Consider the following 21,974-nt stretch of genomic DNA (forward strand, 5'->3'; position numbering starts at 1 on the left):
TGAAAGAATTTGGAGTAGAGGCAGAGAGACAAAGTGAAAAGCTGCTTAGTTGCTCCAAAGAGGAAAAGGAAAGACAGGGCTTGAGCGGGGAGCCATCAGCCAAGATGGCGGTCCAGCTCTAGGTCGGGCCATGTGGACTTTTATTGGAAGCTTCTGCCATCATGTCCTCCTTCCAAGCGTGCTGGAGCCAATCACCTTCTTTTCCTGTCCTTGTATGGGCTGTTCCAGTTGTTGTCACAATCGTCAACTGTCGTGGTGCTGGTGGGTGTGTCATTTATCATGCTAATACATTATAATGAGTGTATAATGAAGCTTAAAGTCCTCTAGAAGTCAACTCCTCTGCCATCTTGGCCCTCGTGGGTTATAACCAGTCCTGTTTCTTTGTGGCTGCCACCTGAGACTTGGATGAGAGTAATTGGTTTCTATTAGATGCAGGGGCGGAGGCATGATCCTGGGGGCAACAGTCTAGTAATAATTTCTGAGATTACTGAAGGGGAGGCTAGGGAAGAGATCTGGTCATCATGCAGTTGTCAGTCTTGAACCTGCTCTTTTAAGACTCAGGGAGGCCTGGGAGACTTCAGCTTTTCTATAAACAAGAGACAGGGTTTGGGGGCAGGTCCCCTGCAGGGTCCTACTTGGTATCAGTTGAAGATTCAGACTATGTAAACTGTTAATAATATGTCATCTCATGTATAGCCCTCTGTCTCAAAAAAACTTATATAACTGTTTGACTTCTGATGGGTGGAAGAATTCTTGGTGCTTTCTGTGAGGCTGTTCCTGGGTTATGATCTTCAACTTGGCTCAAATAAAATTTTCCATTTCTTTCTTAAATGGACTGATCAATTTCTCATTGACACTACATTAGGTGCAACCACAAGCAGACACAGAAGAGAGGCTCAGGAAAATATGTTATACTCGCAGGTCCTAGAGATAAGACACATCACACAGGGCCACATGTCGAAGCACCAGGGCCAGTCAGGAGGTGGTGGCCTTTACTGGAGTTTTCATGGGAAGGTAAGACAGGGTAGGGCAGGGCAAACAGCTTGGGAATGGCTAGTTTGAATAATTTTTCAGGGTCTATGCTATAGGGTGGTCCCTAGTTGCCTAGTCTCTGACCCTGGGATGATTAGGGCAGAGGACTGTTGCTTCCTGTGGCTCTGGGTTTATTAGTTTGCATACCAAAGGCATATTCCGAGCTAGACCCTTTGCTCTGTCTGAGAATTGGCCAGCACAGGGATGGGCAGTTTCTTCTCAACCAAAAGGGTTTTTAAGACCTCAAAACATCATAACACACAGAAAACAAAAAAATACAGGAAGTGTTGTAAACAGATAGGGTAGAGGGTTCCTGGAGAGAGAGAACTAGGCATGGCTTTCTTAACATAAGAGAAGCTATTTTTGGCCTAAGCCTGGCCACAATGCTTGCCTTTGAACAGATCTCAGTACCTAAAGATCTCAGAGGACGTGAGGGGATGCAGAAACCAAGGAAAAGCAATCAAGAAACAATAGTTCAGCAATGAAATAGTCCTAGCTCATCCTTAAGGGACGTGCATCGCAATCTGATACGTATCATTGAGTTCTGCTGGAACTAAGGCCCCCGTGCAGGTGGAGGACGGAATGATGATGTTGACATTTTCTGACTTCAACTAAAACTTGCACTCTGTTGACCTCTGCCCCAATTCTATGCTGAATTCTCCTCTGCTCAAACCCTTTTATAAGTATTGAACTTAAAACTCCCCCAGTTTTGCTGTTCAAGGAGACATTGCTTTGAGAAAGATCTCCTTACTTGCTGCAAGTAACAGATCCTTCCTTCTCCTGATCTTTGGCTTGGTTGTATCTCTGGCTTGACATCCCCCAAGAGGCAAACCCAGTTTTCTGGGTAACAGTGTGATGCAGGAAAAATGGATATGGGGCGTGAGGAGGGCCGTGTCCCAGGTCTTGGTGGAGCCCCTGGGACTTGCCCTGCCAGGTGTGGGTCCCTGGCTTCACACAGGAAAGAATTCAAGTGCGAGCCACAGTTGAGTAAAGGTAGATTTATTTAGAGAGATACATACTGCATAGAGTGTAAGGCAAGAGAAAGGCAAGGAAAGAGGTGTGGGAATTGGGTGCTCAGGTTAACGTAAAAATAGGTACACACTCCACAGACAGAGTGTGGGCCATCTCCAAAGAGGAGGGAGCGAAAAACAGCCACTAGGCTTGGTGTTGCCAGTTTTTATGGGCTCGGTAGCTTCACACACCTACAGGTGGGACCATTACAACTACTCTGGGGAGGGGGCTGGGATTCCCAGGAATTGGGCCACTGCCTTTTGCAGTTAGCCTTTGGACTGTCATGGCACCTGCGGGCATGTTATTTATCAGGCTGTTACAATGAGCATATAATGAAACTGAAGGTCCACTAGAAGTCAAACCTCCTGCCATCTTAATCCTCAAGGCCAACTGGGAGTTGAATCTTCCACCATTTTGGTGTTAAATTGCTGCCATTCCTTGAATGGTTGTGCCCTGTCCCTTTCCCTCCTGTCTCAAGTATGCCCTCTTTTCTCATGGATAAATACCTAGGAATGGAATACTTGGGCTATACGGGGTGTGTATGTTTACTTTATTAAGAAACTGCCAAACCATTGTACGGTCCCATCAGCAGCTCAGGAGAAGTTCAGCTCTTCCACGTGCTCACCAACATTTGGTATGGTCGGTCTTCTTAATTTTAGCCATTCTAATAGGTGTGTGTAAATTAAAGTGGGTTTTTTTGGGTAATTAAATTGTGATTTTAATTTGATTTCTCTAGTGACTAATAACATTGAGCATGTGTCTGCTTGCCATCTGTGTATCTTTTTGGTGAAAGGTGTAATCAAACCTCTGCCTAGTTAAAAATTTTTTTTTCTCATTATTGAGTTTTGAGATTTCTTTATATATTCTGGGCATAAGTTCTTTGTCAGATATATGCTTTGCAAATATTTTCTCCCAGTTTGTGAACTATCTTTTTTTAAATAAAATTTTAATTTCAAAATAGCTTTAGGTTAACAGCAAAGTTGCAAAAATAGCTCAAAAAATTCCATATATCTCATACCTAATTCCTCTCTTGTTAACATATTATGTTACTATGATGCATTTATCACAACTAGTGAACCAATATTGATATATTATATGATGAAACAAAAATCATATTTTATGGCAAGATAAGAAAAATTCAAACTTCAAATTTTTCTTTGCCCATTTGGGCCTCCTCCCTCCTCTTTAGTGTATATTGTGCATCTGTATTAACCAGACTTCATTAGGAGAAAACCTTCTTTCTTAATCTTGTAAGAGGCCACAGTGACCCATGACCCACCACTTGCTTTGCATGTGTAGATCTGGATTGTACGTACTATGAGCAATATATCATTTAATGTACAGCCCTGTGTCTCAAAAACTTGTCTAACTGTACTTTGACATCTAGTGGGTGGAACAATTCTTGGAGCTTTCTGTGAGGCTGTTCCTGGGTTATAATCCTCAGTTTGGCTAGAATAGGTTTTCATTTCTTTCTTAGATTAACAGATTAATTTTTAAGTTGACAATAATTAACAAAAGTTTAATTTTATTCACATTTCGTTAGTTTTTACCTTGTATCCTTTTTCTTTTCCAAGATCCCACCCAGGATACATTTAGTTATCATGTCTCCTTAGGCTTCTCTTGGCTGTGAAAGTTTCTCAGGCTTTTCTAATTTTTGATGACCTTGGCAGTTTTGAGAAGTACTGGTCGGGTGATTTTGTAGAACATCTCTTAGTTTGAGTTTGTCTGATGTTTTGGTCAGAGTGGAAGACCACAGAGGTAGTATCTTTTCTTGTTTCCTCATTTATGGATCTCCAATTGTTGAAAAGTTTATCCTTTCTCCATTGAATTCCCTTTTCACCTTTGTAAAAAGTTGGCTGTCCATATATCTATGAATTTATTTCTAGGTACTCTGTTCCTTTGGTCTATGTATGAAATACTTGATTACTGTAGCTTTATAGCAAGTCTCGAAATAAGGTAGTCTTACCCCCTGTCTTAGTTCAGTTGCTATAATGGAATACCATAGACTGAGTGGCTTATGAGCAACAGAAACTTATTTCTCATGGTTGTGGAAGTTGGATGTCTGAGATCAGGTTACCAACATGGTTGGGTTCTCGTGAGAGGCCTCTTCCAGGCTTTAGGCTGCCAACTTCTTGTATCCTCATGTGGCAGAAAGCAGAGAAAGAAAGCAAGATCTCTGGTAACTCTTATAAAGGCACTAATCCTATTCATGAGGGCCCCATCCTCAGGAGCTCATCTAATCCTAACAACTTCCCAAAGGTCCCATCTCCTAATACATTATATGAGGGGTAGGGTTTCAACATACAAATTTCAGGGGGACACAAGTATACAGTCCATAACACCTCCAACTTTGTTCTTTTTTAAAAATTGTTTTGGCTATTCTAGGTGTTCTACATTTGAATTTTAGAGTCAATCTGCCAATTTCTATGGAAAAGCTGGGATTTTTGCTGGGATTGTATTGGATCTATTGATCAATTTAGGAGAGAACTGACATTTTAACAATTTTGAGTCTTCCAGTATAAACATGGTTTATTTCTTTCTTTATTTAAATTTTTCTTAATTTCTCTCATCAATGTTTTATAATTTTCAGTGTATAGTCTTTTACATCTTTTGTCATATTTATCTCTAAATATTTCATATTTTTGATACCATTTCAATGATATTTTAAAATTCCAATTTCCAGTGGTTCATTGCTAGTATGAAGAAATACAATTGGTTTTTGAGTTTTGAGCTTGTATTCCACAACCATGCTAAACTGAACTTACTTGTTCTAGGGGATTTTTAAAAATCCCATTGGAATTTCTACATAGATGATCATGTTGTCTGTGAGTAAGACAGTTTTACTTTTTCTTTCCAAACTGGGTGGAAAAATTTCTTTCTTTTATTTCTATTTCTTGCCTGGTTGCGCTAGATAGGTCCTCAAAAGCAATGTTGAATAGAAGTGGTAAGACAGCCCTCCTTGTATCTGATCTTAAAAAGCACAGTAGTGCATTCTGTCATCCACCAGGAAGTATGATGTTAGCTGTGGTTTTTTTCATAGATGCCCTTTATTAGGCTAAGAAACTTCCCTTCTTTTCCTAATATGCTGAGAATTTTTATCAGGAATGAGGAATGGATGTTGGATTTTATTAAATACTTTTTCTATGCCTATCAAAATAATTACGTGGTTTTACTTTTTAAGTTTATTTATATGGTGAATACTTTGATTGATTTACTAATGTTAAACCAGCCTTGAGTTCCTGAAATAAATCCCACTTGGTTATGATGTATTATCTTTTTATATAGGATATTTTATATGTTTGTCTATATTTATATTATTGAATTTGATTTGCTAAGTTTTTGTTTAGAATTTTTCCTTTTATGTTCTTGAGGGGTATTGGACTATAGTTTTCCTTTCTTACAGTGTCTTATCTAGTTTTGTTATATGGCAATTGCTCATCTCAAAAACCAGTTCTATGGTCTCACAGAGTGAATTAAGAGATTCCCTATGCTTCTACTGGAATATATTGTAATATCTGTACTCCAGAATATTTTCTGGAATGATAAATTGTAGTAGTTCTTTCTCCAATGTTTGATACATTTATAAGTGAAGCCATCTGGGTTTGAAGTCTCATTTGTGGGAAAGTTTGAATTATAAATTTAGTTTCAATTTAAAATATGTAGGTTATTTGTAATCAGCTTATTTATTTCTTCTTGATTAAATGCTAATAGTTTGCATTTTTTAAGAAATTTGTCCATTTCATCTGAGCTGTGGAATATATTGGCATCAACTTGTTCATAAGATTCTCTTATTATTCTTTCACTATTTGTAGAATCTGTAGTGATATTATCTCTCTCATTTCTGATACTGGTAATTTCTTCTTTTTTTTCTGATCCATTTGACTAGAACTTTATTAAATTAATTCATCTTCTCAAAGAATGAGCTTTTGGGTTCACTGATTATCTCTATTGTTTTTGCATTTTCTATTTTATTAAAGTAGACATCATGGGAGGTAGATCGTTCACCACCATTTTTGCTTTTCAGACATTTATCTGAAACATTTCCAGGCACCTGGGTAATTGATGACTAAGCAAATGTCACCAGTAATAGTTTGGATGTCCTGGAAGGAGCCATCTGAGCCCCTAACCGGGACTATGCCCCCAGGTTGGCTCTATAATCCCTGACCGGGTGGTCCTCAAGGTCTTACCTGACACCACTTAGTTTACCCATGAAGGCACCTAGAAATCCTGCATAATATAGTTCAGTTCAGCGCAACTGTGTGTTATATCTGTGTGAAGCATAATGTGGGTCCTGTGGGAGAAGGGGACAAACATGAAGGAAACATATCCCCTGACCTCAAAGAGTGTTTGGTACCATGTGAGAGACAGATACAGAGATTCCTGAAGGGGAACACCAGGGCTATTAGGGCGAGCCCACAGCAGAGGTCTAAACAGAGGAATGTGGAAGCAGAGAGAAAAGAGACGGGAGTCCCACAGAGTGCTTCTGTCAAGCTTTGGTCGGGAGACCACCCTCTGCATGCAGCATATTTAAGAAAGGCGACATTCCATCGCATCTCTGGAATGGTCCATGCAGATGGGACTGTCACCATTATCTCAGCATTTGGGGGGGCCTCAGAAGATTCTGGAAATAGAATGAAGATGAACAGTAATTCCAGGAATCACAGAGGCTCTTGTGAACCTCAAGCCCACTGCCGGTGAGGAGGTCAGAGGCAAGGGGCTTCAGATCTTTCCTTGGAATCTGGGATGCCAATCAATTTCTGGGCACAGTCTTTGGTAGTCTGAGGATAAAATCCAAATTTTCCTTTGGAACAAATTGCAAAAATACCAGGTTTATTGAAATTTCCTTTCTTTCTTTCTTTCTTTCTTTCTTTCTTTCTTTCTTTCTTTCTTTCTTTCTTTCTTTCTTTCTTTCTTTCTTTCTTTCTTTCTTTCTTTCTTTCTTATCTTTCTGAGTCTTCAGGGTCCAAAAGCATTGCTTAATAATTCTGTTTCTAAAAGGGCATTGCAGCGCGTGACCTCTGCCCATGGCAAAGATCAAAAGCCATTCTCATCTGGAACACATAATACTAGTATTTCAGCACTGCTATTCATCTGTTGTTCTTATGAGTAAATCATTGGCAATGAATTTTTTTTTTTTTTAGTTAATGTATAAATACACGCCCTTTCCTGGGACAGGTTTTGTGCCTGCACTTCTGGCTATCATGTTACATGAGCTTTGAATCCAGGTAGCTGAATTGCTCTGGGCTGCAGTTAATCTGATGGCTCCTGCAATTTTAACCGGCTTCCTTCCTCTATACGTGTGTCTGCTGCTGACACCTGGCTTCGCTGAGGCAGGCAAGCTGCTGGTAGTACCCATGGATGGGAGCCACTGGTTTACCATGCGTTCGGTTGTGGAGAAGCTCATCCACAAAGGGCATGAGGTGGTCCTAGTCATACCAGAGGTGAGTTGGCACCTGGGAAATTCATTCAATGTTACAGTGAAGACTTATTCCACGACTTACACTCTGGAGGACTTCAATCGTGAGTTCCAGATTTTCTCTGATTTTCAGTGGAAAAATCCACAGCTAAGTTTATTTTCTTTCTTAATGAGTCCAGCCAACAAAATTTTTGATGATTTATTTTCACACTGTAGGAGTCTGTTTAAGGACTTAAAATTAGTCAAATACTTAGAAGAGAGTTCTTTTGATGCAGTGTTTCTAGATCCTTTTGATATGTGTGGCTTAATTGTAGCCAAATATTTTTCACTCCCATCTGTGATCTTCAGTAGGGGAGTATTTTGCCACTACCTTGAAGAAGGCACTCAGAGTCCCATGGCTCTCTCCTATGTCCCTAGAGGCCTCACGGCGCTCTCGGATGTCATGACTTTCAGGGAGAGAGTACGGAACCAAATCTGGCACTTGGAGGAACGTGTATTTTGCCACTATTTTTACAAAAACGTTGAAGATATTGCCTCTGAGATTTTCCAAACGCCTGTCACAGCATATGATCTCTTCAGCCAAACATCAATTTGGTTGTTACGAGCGGACTTTGTTTTGGACTATCCCAAGCCTGTGATGCCCAACGTGGTCTTCATTGGTGGCATCAACTGCCAGGAGAGAAAGCCATTGCCAAAGGTAAGTTACTTGTCCTTTAGCATATTAAGAATAATCTAACTTTGGACATTAAAAAAAAAAAAAGATTCCTTACCAAACTGTGATTTGTCATTTATATCCTTTGCATTTGTAATTTCTTTCTGGTTGACCAAATTATTTTGTGCCAATTCATTTAATTGTGTGTTATCAAATTTTATAAAGCTGCCCTCTCTGATATGTATGTATGTGGAGGAGGAGGAGGAGGAGGAGGAGGAGGAGGTAATTGTATATAATTTTCAGGCTGCATTTTTTAATACTGTTTTTGGAAAAATACTGGAAAATATAGTAAGAAATGGATTTTGGTTAATCCAGTGCCACCCCCTATAGGAAAATGCTTTTAACAATTTTGTGTGCATTTTCCCCGATTTTTCTGAAATTATTAATACATGTGCACATATCGAACATAAATTCTCATACTCACTTTGTTAAAATGCAGTCTACCACCAGACTAGACATATTGTTCTTTTCCTTGCTTATTTGACTTGCCAGTAAGTTGTGGACATCTTTACAATCAGTACACACAAATCTGTCACATTCTTTTAAATAGTTGCATAAAATTCTTTACTTTTATTTTGTAGTTTATTCAACTAACCAATATTAATAGCTATTGTTATTGATAGATATTAATAGCTTTTCCCACTTTTGCTTTTATAAGCAAGATTGTATTAAACATTCTTAATTTCTTTACCTTCTTGTGTTTCTATTGTCTTGTTCTTATCTCCATAAGCGAGAGTCCTTAGGAGTAGGGTTGCTGGGTCACATGGGAGGCACATGCTGTATTTTAATAAATTAGACAGATTGCTATCAAAATATTGAACAACTTGATGCTTTGGTCAGAAGTAGGTCAAAAGAGTTCTGTTTTTGCCTACCCTCTCCACCTCCAGATGTTGTCCAAGTTTTAAATTTTTTGGCAAAAAAAATTCTCCATGGCTGTATCAATTTTTATTTCCTGTTTTCATAGATATATTGGCCATTTGCATTCTCTCTTTTGTGAAGTATGTATTCACATTCCTTAATCATTAAAAAATATTTGGTGGGGAGGAGGGTATAGCTTAGTGGTAGAGTGTGTGCCTAGCATGCGCAAGGTCCTGGGTTCAATCCCCAGTCTCTCTGTTAAAAAAAATAAATAAATAAGTAAATAAAAACCTAATTACCCACCCCCCAAAATATTTTTTTAGTGGAAGTATTGGGGATTGAACCCAGTACCTTGTGTATGTGCTCTACCACTGAGCTATGCCCAATTCCCTCTTAAATCATTTTTATAGGGCTTTCTTTTTATAGTTACCATAATTAATAGTAATATAATTATCTCAAGTCTCTTGAGTATTGGGAATATTAACAACTTTTTATATGTGCTGCAAATAATTTTTTCCTTGTGAATATTTTTAATCTCTTTCATCTGCCCTTATATAGGGTTTTCATTTATGGGTAGTTCAAACTGGTTGACTTTTCCTTTAATTGTTTCTGGATTTCAGCTTGTTTCGATCTTTCCAAGCTTGACATACATAAGCATTTTTTCCATATTATGTTTTAATGCTTTAATTCCTCCAACATTAATTTTATTTCTTACAATGAGAACTTTACATGGTATAAAGGTCTGACTTTATTATTTTTCTAAATAGACTGTCCATTGTCCGAACATCATTTAATGAAAAATCCTTTTTCATCCATTGAATTGAAACACATTATCATATTTTAAATTTCCATATTTTTTTGCATCTGCTTTTGAACTTTCAGTCTTGTTCCACTGATTTATCTATTCATGTTCCAGTCCATATTTTGATTATGGTAGCTTTGTAATAAGTTTTAACATGTGGTAGAGCATGCCTCATACTCATTATTCTTTTTTTCCAAATTTTCTTGGTGATTCTCATAATTTACTCTCTTTCACAAAACTGCATATTGTTTTATCTAGTTCCAAAAAATAAAAATAAACCACTAGATTTCTGTTAACATTGTGTAAAATATTTTTACTAATTTGAGGAAGATTAACATCATCTTTTTGCTATGCTTTTTCTATTCAGAATATAGTACTTCTCTTTATTTATTCAGATCTTGTTTTATGTCTGCCAATGAAAATCTGCATTTGACTTTGATATCTTTTATTTTCTCTTATTAAAATTTATTCCTAGGCATTTTATTATTTTTGAAACTATCATGAATAGGGCATTTTTTAGAGAATAATTTTGTTTTTTGCACATTTATCTCGATCTAGCCATATTACTAATTTCTCTTGTTAATCTGTACTATTTCTTTCTTTTTTCCTTCAATTAGAAATAATTCTCTCTCTTTTAAAGGGAAATACCAGGGATTAAACCCAGGAGCTCGTGCATACTAAGCTTGTGCTGTACCACTGAGCTATCCCCGTCCCTCTATAAGATTTCCTAGGTGTACAATATTATCTGCAAATAATACCCCCCTTATTCATACCTCTTATTTTGTTTTACTGAAGTTGAATCATTAGTTCAAAACAATTATTCAATAGTTTATGAATAATTTTGAATAGTTGATTTAGCCAGTTTGAATTAGAGTTTAATCACTTGCAGTTGAAAAGTACTTTTCAAACACAGGAGTAAGATTCCTGGCAAATGCATAGTCTATAAATCCAGATAAAACACCTGGTGGCTTATCTCAGCCTATTCTTTTATTAGGGAAGTACTATTCATTTTTATCGATTGACCTGGCTGCTTGTAAGTCTCAGTGTATTTTGTAATAGGGTCATAGTTTCTCATATGTTGAGGGTTCTTTCTGCTTTGAACTAAGGAGTGGTTATAGATGGATTATATGCTCAGTGAGATTACGTTGTGGACACTCTGTTTATGTAGCTCCTACTACTTAAAGCCTAAATCAAGTCTGGCTGGGACAACATTTTGTAAGGGCCTCTGCTCACTTTGCCTTACCCAGTGAGGGCACCAGGACCCTCACATAGTTGAGGAAGTTTCACCCAGATTAGGTACACACACACACACACACACACACACACACACACAGACACACACAGAAGCCAAGACGATAGTGTTGGATTTATTTAGTTTAACTGAATGGACAATACTATAGAGCTACAGTCATCAAGAAAGCATGGTATTGGTACAAAAACAGACATATGGGCCAATGGAACAGAATAGAGAGCCCAGAAATGAACCCACAAACTTTTGGTCAACTAATCTTCGACAAAGAAGGCAAGAATATACAAAGGAATAAAGACAGTCTCTTCAGCAAATGGTGTTGGGAAAACTGGACAGCAGTATATAAAGCAATGAAGCTAGAACACTCCCTTACACCATACACAAAAATCAACTCAAAAGGGATCAAAGACTTAAACATAAAACAAGATACAATAAACCTCCTAGAAGAAGACACAGGCAAAACAGTATCTTATGTACGTCTCAAAAATGTTCTCCTAGGGCAGTCTACCCAAGCAATAGAAATAAAAGCAGGAGTAAACAAATGGGACCTAATTAAACTTACAAGCTTCTGTACAGCAAAGGAAACCATAAGTAAAACAAAACGACAACCTAAGGAATGGGAGAAAATTTTTGCAAACGATGAAACCAACAAAGGCTTGATCTCCAGATTATATAAACAGCTCATATGACATAATAAGAAAAAAGCAAACAACCCAATCCAAAAATGGGCAGATGACCTAAACAAGCAATTCTCCAAGGAAGAAATACAAATGATCCACAGGCACATGAAAAAATGCTCAATATCACTAATTATCAGAGAAATGCAAATCAAAACTACAATGAGGTATCACCTCACACCAGTCAGAATGGCCATCATTCAAAAGTCCACAAATGACAAATGCTGGAGAGGGTGTGGAGAAAAGGGAACCCTCCTACACTGCTGGTGGGAATGCAGGTTGGTGCAGCCACTGTGGAAAACAGTATGGAGATTCCTCAAAAGACTAGGAACAGACTTACCATATGACCCAGTCATCCTGCTCCTGGGCATATATCCAGAAGGAACCCTACTTCAAAAAGACACCTGCACCCCAATGTTCATAGCAGCACTATTTACAATAGCCAAGACATGGAAACAGCCTAAATGTCCATCAACGGATGACTGGATGAAGAAGAGGTGGTATATTTACACAATGGAATACTATTCAGCCATAAAAACAACAACGTAACACCATTTGCAGCAACATGCATGCTCCTGGAGAATGTCATTCTAAGTGAAGTAAGCCAGAAAGAGAAAGAAAAATACCATATGAGATTGCTCATATGTGGAATCTAAAAAAAAAAAAAAAAAAAGAACATAAATACAAAACAGAAACAGGCTCATAGACATAGAATACAAACTTATGGTTGCCAAGGGGACGGAGAGTGGGAAGGGACAGACTGGGATTTCAAAATTTGTAGATACTGACAGGCATATACAGAATAGATAAACAAGATTATACTGTATAGCACAGGGAAATATATACAAGATCTTGTGGTAGCTCACAGAGAAATAAAATGTGACAATGAATATATGTATGTTCATGTATAACTGAAAACTTGTGCTCTACACTGGAATTTGACACAACATTGTAATAATAAGATATGTAAAAATGTAATAAATAATGTGAAAAATGTAAAAATAAATGAAAAAAATAGTTAAGCACTTTTCATCACACATGTGCTAAAAGGGAATTTAAGTGATTCCATATAGCAGAGAACATATTATTTTGTTTGTGTAAATTCAAGCTGCAATGGCAGGGATTGGCAAACTTTTACGGAAAGGGCCAGAGTCAATATTTTAGACTTTGCAGGCCATATACAGTTTCTGTCACATAATCTTGTTTGTTTGTTTGTTTTTGTTTGATTGTTTATAAATCTTTAAAAGTGTAACAACCATTCTTAGCTCATCAGTCATATAAAAATCAGGTCGCTCAGATTTTCCAGTCCCTTTGAGGTGGGGGACAAGATTGCTGGGCCCCCAGGGAAAAGTCAGAGGTACGACACCTGAAGAAGGGGAATCTAGGAGGAAACATAAAATTTAAATATATTGTAATGTTCTATTCACTCTGAAAAACAATTACATCACCAGTTAATAAGAAATATGTTAGTTTAAGTGATGCTCCTGGTACAAAGCAAGGTTACTCAGAGTAGCAATAAGTTTAATGTAAAACATTAGAAAGATAACCTAAGTCCCTCTGGTCGCCTGTGGGCCCATGGTTTCTGTATGCATTTATTTTTTAAGAAAGGTGCTGCGATTGGGTGCAAAGGTCATGTTTTTGCTACTACAGTTTGGGTTCCAAAACTCCCCCTGCACGCATCTTCTCATCAGTAACAACAAATGTATTGGAAACAGTGTAATTCTGCAAACTTCTCAACCCCCAGGGACCCCTCATGTAGGACTTACACATGTCCCTTGACCCATGTGGCTGAGGGGACAAGCGGTCTCTGTCCTGGCCCAACTGGACTGCCCTTTTCCTCAGTTGTCTCACTTCTGGCTCTTTTCTAGGGGCATGGGCAGAAATCTTGTCCCCCACCTCCGAAGGAATGGGACATTTCCTGGGTCACATGGTTGGATTTTCTCTCTACTGCACACCCCAGTCTGGACTAGAGCTTCCCAAAAGAAAAAACAAAAGCCCATTCTTTCTTCCTGGATAAGATACTTAATTCTATAGACTTTACTTGGAACCTATCGTGCAATTTACCAAGAGATATTGAAATATGATGGTTTCCCATTGAAATTTTCCAGGCTTAAGTTTGCAATCCTACTGGGCTAGGTCTGTGCTAAAGGTCAGAGGGCTGGAGCAGTTCTGGTCCAGGGGACAGACTTGGAAAGTGGATCTGAGCACACAATGTGCAGAAGTGCACAGAAAGGGGAGCTTGGAGTCTAGGGAAATCAGGGGGGCTCCAGAGAGGAGGTGATTCAGACCTGGGATGGGAAGGCTGTCAGGAAAACTGAGGAGAGGCATCCAGCCTCACAGATGGTCCATTGCCAGCCCTGCCTTGCCCATTTTGCTCTCTTGGGCATAGGCCGGTGGCATTTTGGACACCAAGGCTCAGACCGGCCACCCTCTCCTCAGGCTGGGACAGAGCCAGGCCCATACCAGCCTTGGAGGGAAGGAAGGAGCAGGGGCTCAACCCTTTCCAGTGTGACCTCTGTCGGGTACCTGGGGCCTTGCAGAGAGGTCCTCGGCTGAGCTCGTATTAACTTGGAATTACTGTCCACAGACTCAAGCTGGTAGAGGCGAGCTGAAGGCTGCCCAGAGGCTCCTGTTTGTGGCTGTCGAGGAGTGACCGTGGGTCTAAACCTTGCGGCTGTCACTCCGCAGACGGTTGTCAGACAGACAGCTGGCAGAGGCGAGCCCTACGCTCCCTGCGGGGCATCATTGCCTTGTCTGTCTCCCTGTGGTGTGTGCACTCTTGGAGGCCAGGGGTGAGTCTCCATCCTTTTTAAAAATAGTCTTGATTTTTTAGAGAGGAGCTTTAGATTTCCAGCAAAATGAGGTAGAAGGTACAAAGATATCCCATGGACCCCTTGACCTTTTTTCGTCCTTGGGGGTCTAGTCCAGTGCTCAGCAGATGTTTGGTGAATGAGGGACTTTTTGGCCTCGTGGGAAAGTGAAATAATGCTCTTTCTAGAAACTGGAGAGCCTTCCACCTTAGGCCTGTTGGAATTAGGCATGGCTTTCTGCTCTTGGCAAGACCAGGCTGTGGTTCTTTTGCTGGCAAGGGGAGGCAAGTTGCAGGACTCTGAGAGGCTGGGCCTCTCCCCTTTGCTCTTTGTCCACAGCCCCACTGGGCACCAGCCAGCTGCTGCCTGCACCTGCCGCCTCTGCCCGAGGGTGAGGCCCTGCAGCTTCCTGACCCCATACCCAGTTTATTGCAGCTCATGGGTCATCTGGAGCAGGTCAGAGATATATAAAACCTAATGGATTTTATAGCCACCACTTACAGAAAGAAATCTATAAAACATATTGAACCATATATGGTTTTACATATGTTTAGTTACATATGTCTATAAGTATCTATAAAATATATGGTTTTATATATCTATTAAAGGATTATATGTATCCTAAGCTTTCCTATAGCTGAAAGTTTATATAGATATTTTAAAATTTATATATTATACATTTATGTATATTTATTTAAATTTTATATAAAATACATATTATATACAGAATTTAAAACATATGTATACTTATAAATATAACTATAAAGTAAGAATAATTCTCAGAGAGCAATTCTGATCTCAAAGAGGACCCTTTAACAAAGAGCCTTTATATACAACATAACTACACAAGCAAATTTTCATCAAAAGACCTACGGACACCATATATTTCTCCTGCCTTATTTCAGATGGGCAGGCAGTCTCTTGGTAAGACACACAGTTTGCTGAGCAGTTTACCTTGCTTGAGAACAGGAGTCATAGTTTGAATCTCATCTGTCCTAGAAGAAGGAAACATCGATTGATGATAGAGTGTGCGCTGTGTGTAGGTATTCGGGTGTGTGTGCATGTGTGTTTGTGGGCTGTGTCTCAGGATCCCTGGAGAGAGTTTTCTTGAAAGTTTCCTATCACAGAGTCTCCTTGAGTCTGTCCAGGGGGATGATAGTCAAGGATGTAATTAAATACTTTAACAAGGATGGCAGATCATCATTCAGGAGAACTTTAAAATAGTTTTAAAGGGGAAAAAAAAAAAAGGAAATCACTTCCAGTCTTTTTCAGTTTTTGGTGAGTCCCAGTAGAATTGATTACCAGATCCGCTGGGTTCAGTCTATACAATTCAGAGTAGTTGTTCCAGCTCTGGAGACCTGGAGGCAGCATGAGTTTACACAGCAATAAAAGACCTGTGCTTCCTTATTTCTCTGAGATTCTGGCTCCATTCCAAAAGTTAAATTCAAATTTATCTATTAGTGGGGGAATCTAATGCCCCTCACCATGACTGTTTATTTCTGCTTTTAAATTCTCAAAGTTTTCAGTATACCCAAGAAATAGAAATAAAAGCAAAAATAAACAAATGGGACCTAATTAAACTTACAAGCTTCTGTACAGCAAAGGAAACCATAAGTAAGACTAAATGACAACCTATGTAATGGGAGAAAATATTTGCAAACGATGAAACCAACAAAGGCTTGATCTCCAGAATATATAAACAGCTCATATGACATAATAAGAAAAAAGCAAACAACCCAATCCAAAAATGGGCAGATGACCTAAACAAGCAATTCTCCAAGGAAGAATATGAATGACCAATAGGCACATGAAAAATTGCTCAATATCACTAATTATCAGAGAAATGCAAATCAAAACTACAATGAGGTATCACCTCACACCAGTCAGAATGGCCATCATTCAAAAGTCCACAAATGACAAATGCTGGAGAGAGTGTGGAGAAAAGGGAACCCTCCTACACTGCTGGTGGGAATGCAGGTTGGTGTAGCCACTGTGGAAAACAGTATGGAGATTCCTCAAAAGACTAGGAATAGACTTACCATATGACCCAGTCATCCTGCTCCTGGGCATATATCCAGAAGGAACCCTACTTCAAAAAGACACCTGCACCCCAATGTTCATAGCAGCACTATTTACAATAGCCAAGATGTGGAAACAACCTAAATGTCCACCAACAGATGACTGGATAAAGAAGCTGTGTATATTTATACAATGGAATACTATTCAGCCATAAAAGCGACAACATAATGCCATTTGCAGCAAGCAACATGGATGTCCCCGGAGAATGTCATTCTAAGTGAAGTAAGCAAAAAAGAGAAACAAAAATATATAATATCACTCATATGTGGAATCTAAAAAAAAAAAAGACAAATGAACTTAAATATAAAACAGAAATAGACTCACAGACATAGAATACAAACTTGTGGTTGTCAGGGGGAGGGGAGTGGGAAGGGACAGACTGGGAGTTAGAGATTTGTAGATACTGATGGGTATATAGAATAAATAAACTAGTTAATACTTTATAGCACAGGGAAATATATTCAAGATCTTGTGTAGCTCACGATGTGAAAGAATATGAAAATGAATATATGTATATTCATATATGACTGAAAAGTTGTGCTGTACACCAGAAATTGACACAACATTGTAAACTGACTATAACTCAATAAAAATAATTAAAAAATAAAAAAATAAAAGTTATATTTAAAGTGAACTTTATGCAAAAAAAAAATTCTCGAAGCTTTCAAACATGCACAAAAGAAGAGACCTTAGGGTAATGAATCTCATATATACATACTCAGGTTAAATAATTTTCAGTATTTTTCTGTAGTGATTCATCTATCTCCTTTTTCTCTTTCTTAAACACATTTTTTGACTGTCATTTTTAAAAGGAAGTCCTTGATATGTCATTCCATTCATTAATACTTCACTAAATATAAAAAGTAAAAGACATTTATTACATGACCACATTATCATTATCACACCTAAAAAGAAATTCTTTAATATTATCTACTTTACAGTCTATAATTAATTTCCTCAATAGTCTCAAAAAGAAATGTCTTTTATATATAGGTCAGTGGAATAGAATTAAGAATCTGGAAATAAACTCATACATCCTTGGTCAATTGATTTTTGACAAAGCTGTCCAAATCATTCAGTGGGAGAAGAATAGTCTCTTCAACCAATGGTGCTGGGGACAACTGGATATCTACATGCAAAAGAATGAAGTTGGATCCTTACCTCACATCATATGCAGGAATTAAAGTGGATCAAAGACCTAAATATAAAAGCTAAAACTCTTAGAAGAAAACATTGGAGTAAATCTTCATGACTTTGGATTTGGCAATGGTTTCTTAGATATAAGATTAAAAGCTCAAGAAACAAACAAAAAACAGATAAATTAAATTTCATCAAAATGAAAAACTTTTGTACATCACAGGACATTACCTAGAGAGTAAAAAGACAACCCACAAGATAGGAGAAAATATTTACAAATTATGTATCTGATAAGGTTCTAGTATCTAGAATAGATAAAGAGCTCAAACCATCCAATTAAAAAATGGGCAAAGGTCTTGAATAGCTATTTCTCCAAAGAAGATATAGAAATGGCCAACAAGCACATGAAAATAGGCTCAATATCATTAATTACTAGGGAAATGCAAATCAATACCACAATGAGATACCATTTCACAGCCAATATGATAACTACTTAATAAAAACAAAAATAAGCATTGGCAGAAATGTGGAGAAATTGGAATATTCATACCCTCCTGGTGGGAATGTAAAATGGTGCAGCTGCTGCGGAAAGCAATTTGGTAATTCCTCCTCTATAAGTGAAACAGAAGTACCATATGACTCAACAATTCCACTCTTGAGTATATTACCTAAAGAACTGGAAAATCAAGTACTGAAATAGAGTGGTACAGGGATGCTCGTAGCAGCACCATTCACAATAGCCAAATGTCCTTTAACTGGTGAATGGATAAACAAAATGTGGTCCATCTGCACCATGGGATATTACCCACCCATTAGAATGAATGAAGTACTGATACCTTCTGCAACGTGGGTGAACCTTGAAAACATAATGCAAAGTGAAGGAACCCAGACACAAAAGACTGCATGTTGTCTGATTCCATTCATATAGAAGACCCAGAATAGGCAAATCCATAGAGACACAAAGCAGATTAGCAGTTGCCAAAGGCAGGAAGATAGGGGACTGGGGAGTGACTGCCTAATGGAGAAGAGCTTTCCTCTTGGGGTGATGAAATTGATCCGGAACTGGATAGCAGTGATGGCTGCACAGCATCGCGATGACTGAATTCTACTCAATTGTGCACTTTCAAATGACGAAGATGGAGAATTTTACGTCATGTATACGTAACCAGAATTTTTTTTTAATGGGAAAAAATGTCTCTTGACAGTTGATTTATTTGAATTAGGATACAAACATGTTTCCCATGTTGCATCATTTCTTCTGGTTCCTCCCTCTTACAAATTGCTGTGGCTTATTGCAGTAACTGGATTGGTGTCCTGAAGAACATTTCGTGTTCGAGTTTGTCTGACTGCCCCCTTGTGGTGATGTTTAACTTGTTCCCGTAAACTGGAATTTAGTATGGGTTGGATTGATCTGGGTTCCACTCTTTTGACAAGCACACACATCAATAGTGCCGTGGCCTCGGTATTGCATCATATCAGAAGGCAGCCCATGTCTGCCTGTTCAACTTTTAGTGATTCTGATATTGATCTGAGTGCTGAGTCACATTGTCACCTGTCTGCTTTGGCTTCCCAGAAGTCCTGAGGGAACCAGATGGGTGATCAGTATGGTTTAGGTTGGACGGGTTTTAGCACGCAACCTTTTGGTATGGAATTAGGGACCCAAGACATCGTTGATATGGTTGACAAAGCTCTTTGTCTTTTAGCCCCTGCCCGCCTTGCCAGCCATGTCCTTTTCCCTTTTTATGTTTCAGCCACACTGCCTGCTTCCAGTCTTTCATATCACCATGTTCCACCCTACCTTGGGGCCCTCATGCCACCTGTTCTGGAATTCAGAACAGGAATTCCTTCTGGAATCCTCTTTTACCCATTCATGGTTGACCTAAATTCACTTATTTTTCATTTTGGTTTCAATGGCAGGGAGGGTATAGCTCAATGGTATAGTGAGTGTTTAGCATGCATGAGGTCCTGGATTCAATCCCCAGTACCTCCACTGAAAAAAAAAATTGCTTATCACAATGGCGATGAGTGAGTTCTCTGATGACTCTATGCTGTAAACTCCAGGCAGGAGTCACATTTGGTTTTTCCATTGCCCTATCTCTTAGTACCCAGCCCCATGCCAGGAGCACATGTACTGGATGAATGAAACACACTTGGAGTATAAGGGTGTGCCAAAGCGTCTCAGCCTCAGAAGGTTGTTTTAAGAGGATGAAAGTCACCTGCTCCATGTCAGACTCCTTCGTTTGTGGATTCTGCCACTCCCGTTATGAATACAAAGAGGCTCGCAGGGCCGGAGAAGTGAAAATACTTGTCTATGTCCTGTATTTCAGTCAAATCGTTTTTCAAACATTCAGATCTACTCTCCAACATCTTTCAGTTTTGGGGGAGGGAGCAGAGGACACTGGTCTCTCTAAGAGGTCCCATGATAACTAAGAAATCGCTAGTGGCTGAGAGAACTTGTAGGAAATTTTAGGTTCTCTCTATGGTTCCAAGCTGTTTCTCTGCTGCATTGGCACAGCTCCTACCTAAGGGACCCTTGGCCTTCATGAACGTTTTGCTATGTGAAACAGAGTTGCTGTGGGTGTAGGGGCGGGGAAGCATCAAGGGATTGGGTCCTGTGTTTGATCTGAAATAGAAAAATACTCTGAAGGCAGAAGGGAAGTCCAGGATTCAGCAGAAATTGCAAGCAGGCGTCAGGACATAACACGCTGCGTGGGAAGGGCATGGAACAGGATGTTGAATGGATGTGGGACTCAGTCTTACCTGGATCGTCAGGAACAAGATGACCCCAGCTGGTGTCTACATAGACTTGACTCTAAATTTCACAAAATCTTTCGGCTGACTGTTCTCCTTGACTATCTCCTCCATCCCTCTTCCTTGAAGCTCCCCTGGGACTTTTTTTTTTTTTAACCTCTATTCCATTCCTCTTCTCTCCCTCCTTTCCCATCCACGTCTTGCCTTTCTGTGTCACTTCCTCACCATGAACCCTGCCCTACCGTGGCCTACAAGACTGCCTACTGTCTGACTCATCCATGGCAGGTGTCGGCATTAACAAGTGAGGCACTAAGCTGTGCCCCAAGTTATGGTTTAAACGCTGGAAGGCTTCAGGAGGTGGTGTTTGGGCACATGGACTCTGGAGCCATCCAAGCATGTCTTCACGACAACTCCAGCTCTGACACCTCACAGCGCCATCACCTTGGGTAAGAACCACAGGTTCCAAATAGGCTAAATGGGATAAAATAGTACCATCCCCACAAACCTCTCTTCCAGATCAAATACGATAATGCACGTGAACATTTGTGCTGGGCGTGCGGCGTGGGGTCGGTGACGGTCGTTACTCTGCTGTGACTGGGCGGTGCTGGGTGTTTCCCAGCACGATTATTTCCAACCTTCACTGTATTAACATTCGCCGTGCCACCAGGCTCCTTTCAAAACAACAAGATCAGATGTCAATATCCTCCTCTTGATGGGAGCTTCCAATGAGTTACTTAACCCTCAGACAGACTGTCCCCTTAGGGAGAGTTTAGAACTTAAATATAACAAAAGCCAATATAGGTTGGTATTATTATTAACCCCCATTTTGCAGAGAGTGAAGCTGAAGCTCAGAGAGGCTGAGTGACTTGCTCGTGGTCACACCTCTGATAAGTGGGGAAAGCAGGATCCTTTTTTTAAAATGAGATATAATTCACATATCATAGAGGTTTGCCCCTTTAAAATGTACAATCTATGTTCTTTAATACATTTGCAGACATGAGTAATCATCATCACTGTGTAATTCCAGATCACTTTCTCACCCCAAAAGGACATCCCTTGACCTTAGCGGTCACTCCCCATTCTCTCCAGTCACTGGCAACCATGAATTTACTCTCTGTCTCTATGGATTTGCCTGTTCTGAACATTTCACACATATACATAGTTCTTTGTGACTGGCTTCTTTCACTTAGTTTTCAAGGGTTATTCATTTTGTAGAATGTGCTGAGATTTCATTCCCTTTTATGGCTGCATACTATTCCATTGTCTGGGTATGCCACATTTTGTCTATCCAATCATCAGCGGATGAACAGTTGGGTTGTTTCCACTTCTTGGCTATGATGAATAACGCTGCTATAAACATTCATGTACAGTGAACCCAGGCATTGTGATTTCAGAGGCCAAATGCCTAACCTTTCCCTTGACTGCCTCCCTGTGCAGACT

At 39.3% G+C, this 21,974-nt stretch overlaps 1 protein-coding gene across 1 annotated transcript in view; it reads left to right on the forward strand.

The window, feature by feature from the left end:
* The first annotated feature begins 7,215 nt into the window (after positions 1-7,215).
* LOC105063572 (UDP-glucuronosyltransferase 1A6) overlaps positions 7,216-21,974 on the forward strand; it is a 75,010-nt gene continuing 60,251 nt past the window's right edge. Inside the window, exon 1 of the mRNA XM_045511575.2 lies at positions 7,216-8,156. Within this exon, the coding sequence (XP_045367531.1) occupies positions 7,302-8,156 (855 nt within the window). The 5' untranslated portion in view covers positions 7,216-7,301. The remainder of the gene's footprint in view (positions 8,157-21,974) is intronic.

The sequence above is a fragment of the Camelus bactrianus genome, chromosome 5 (genome assembly GCF_048773025.1).
Source record: "Camelus bactrianus isolate YW-2024 breed Bactrian camel chromosome 5, ASM4877302v1, whole genome shotgun sequence".
Taxonomy (NCBI): Eukaryota; Metazoa; Chordata; class Mammalia; order Artiodactyla; family Camelidae; genus Camelus; species Camelus bactrianus.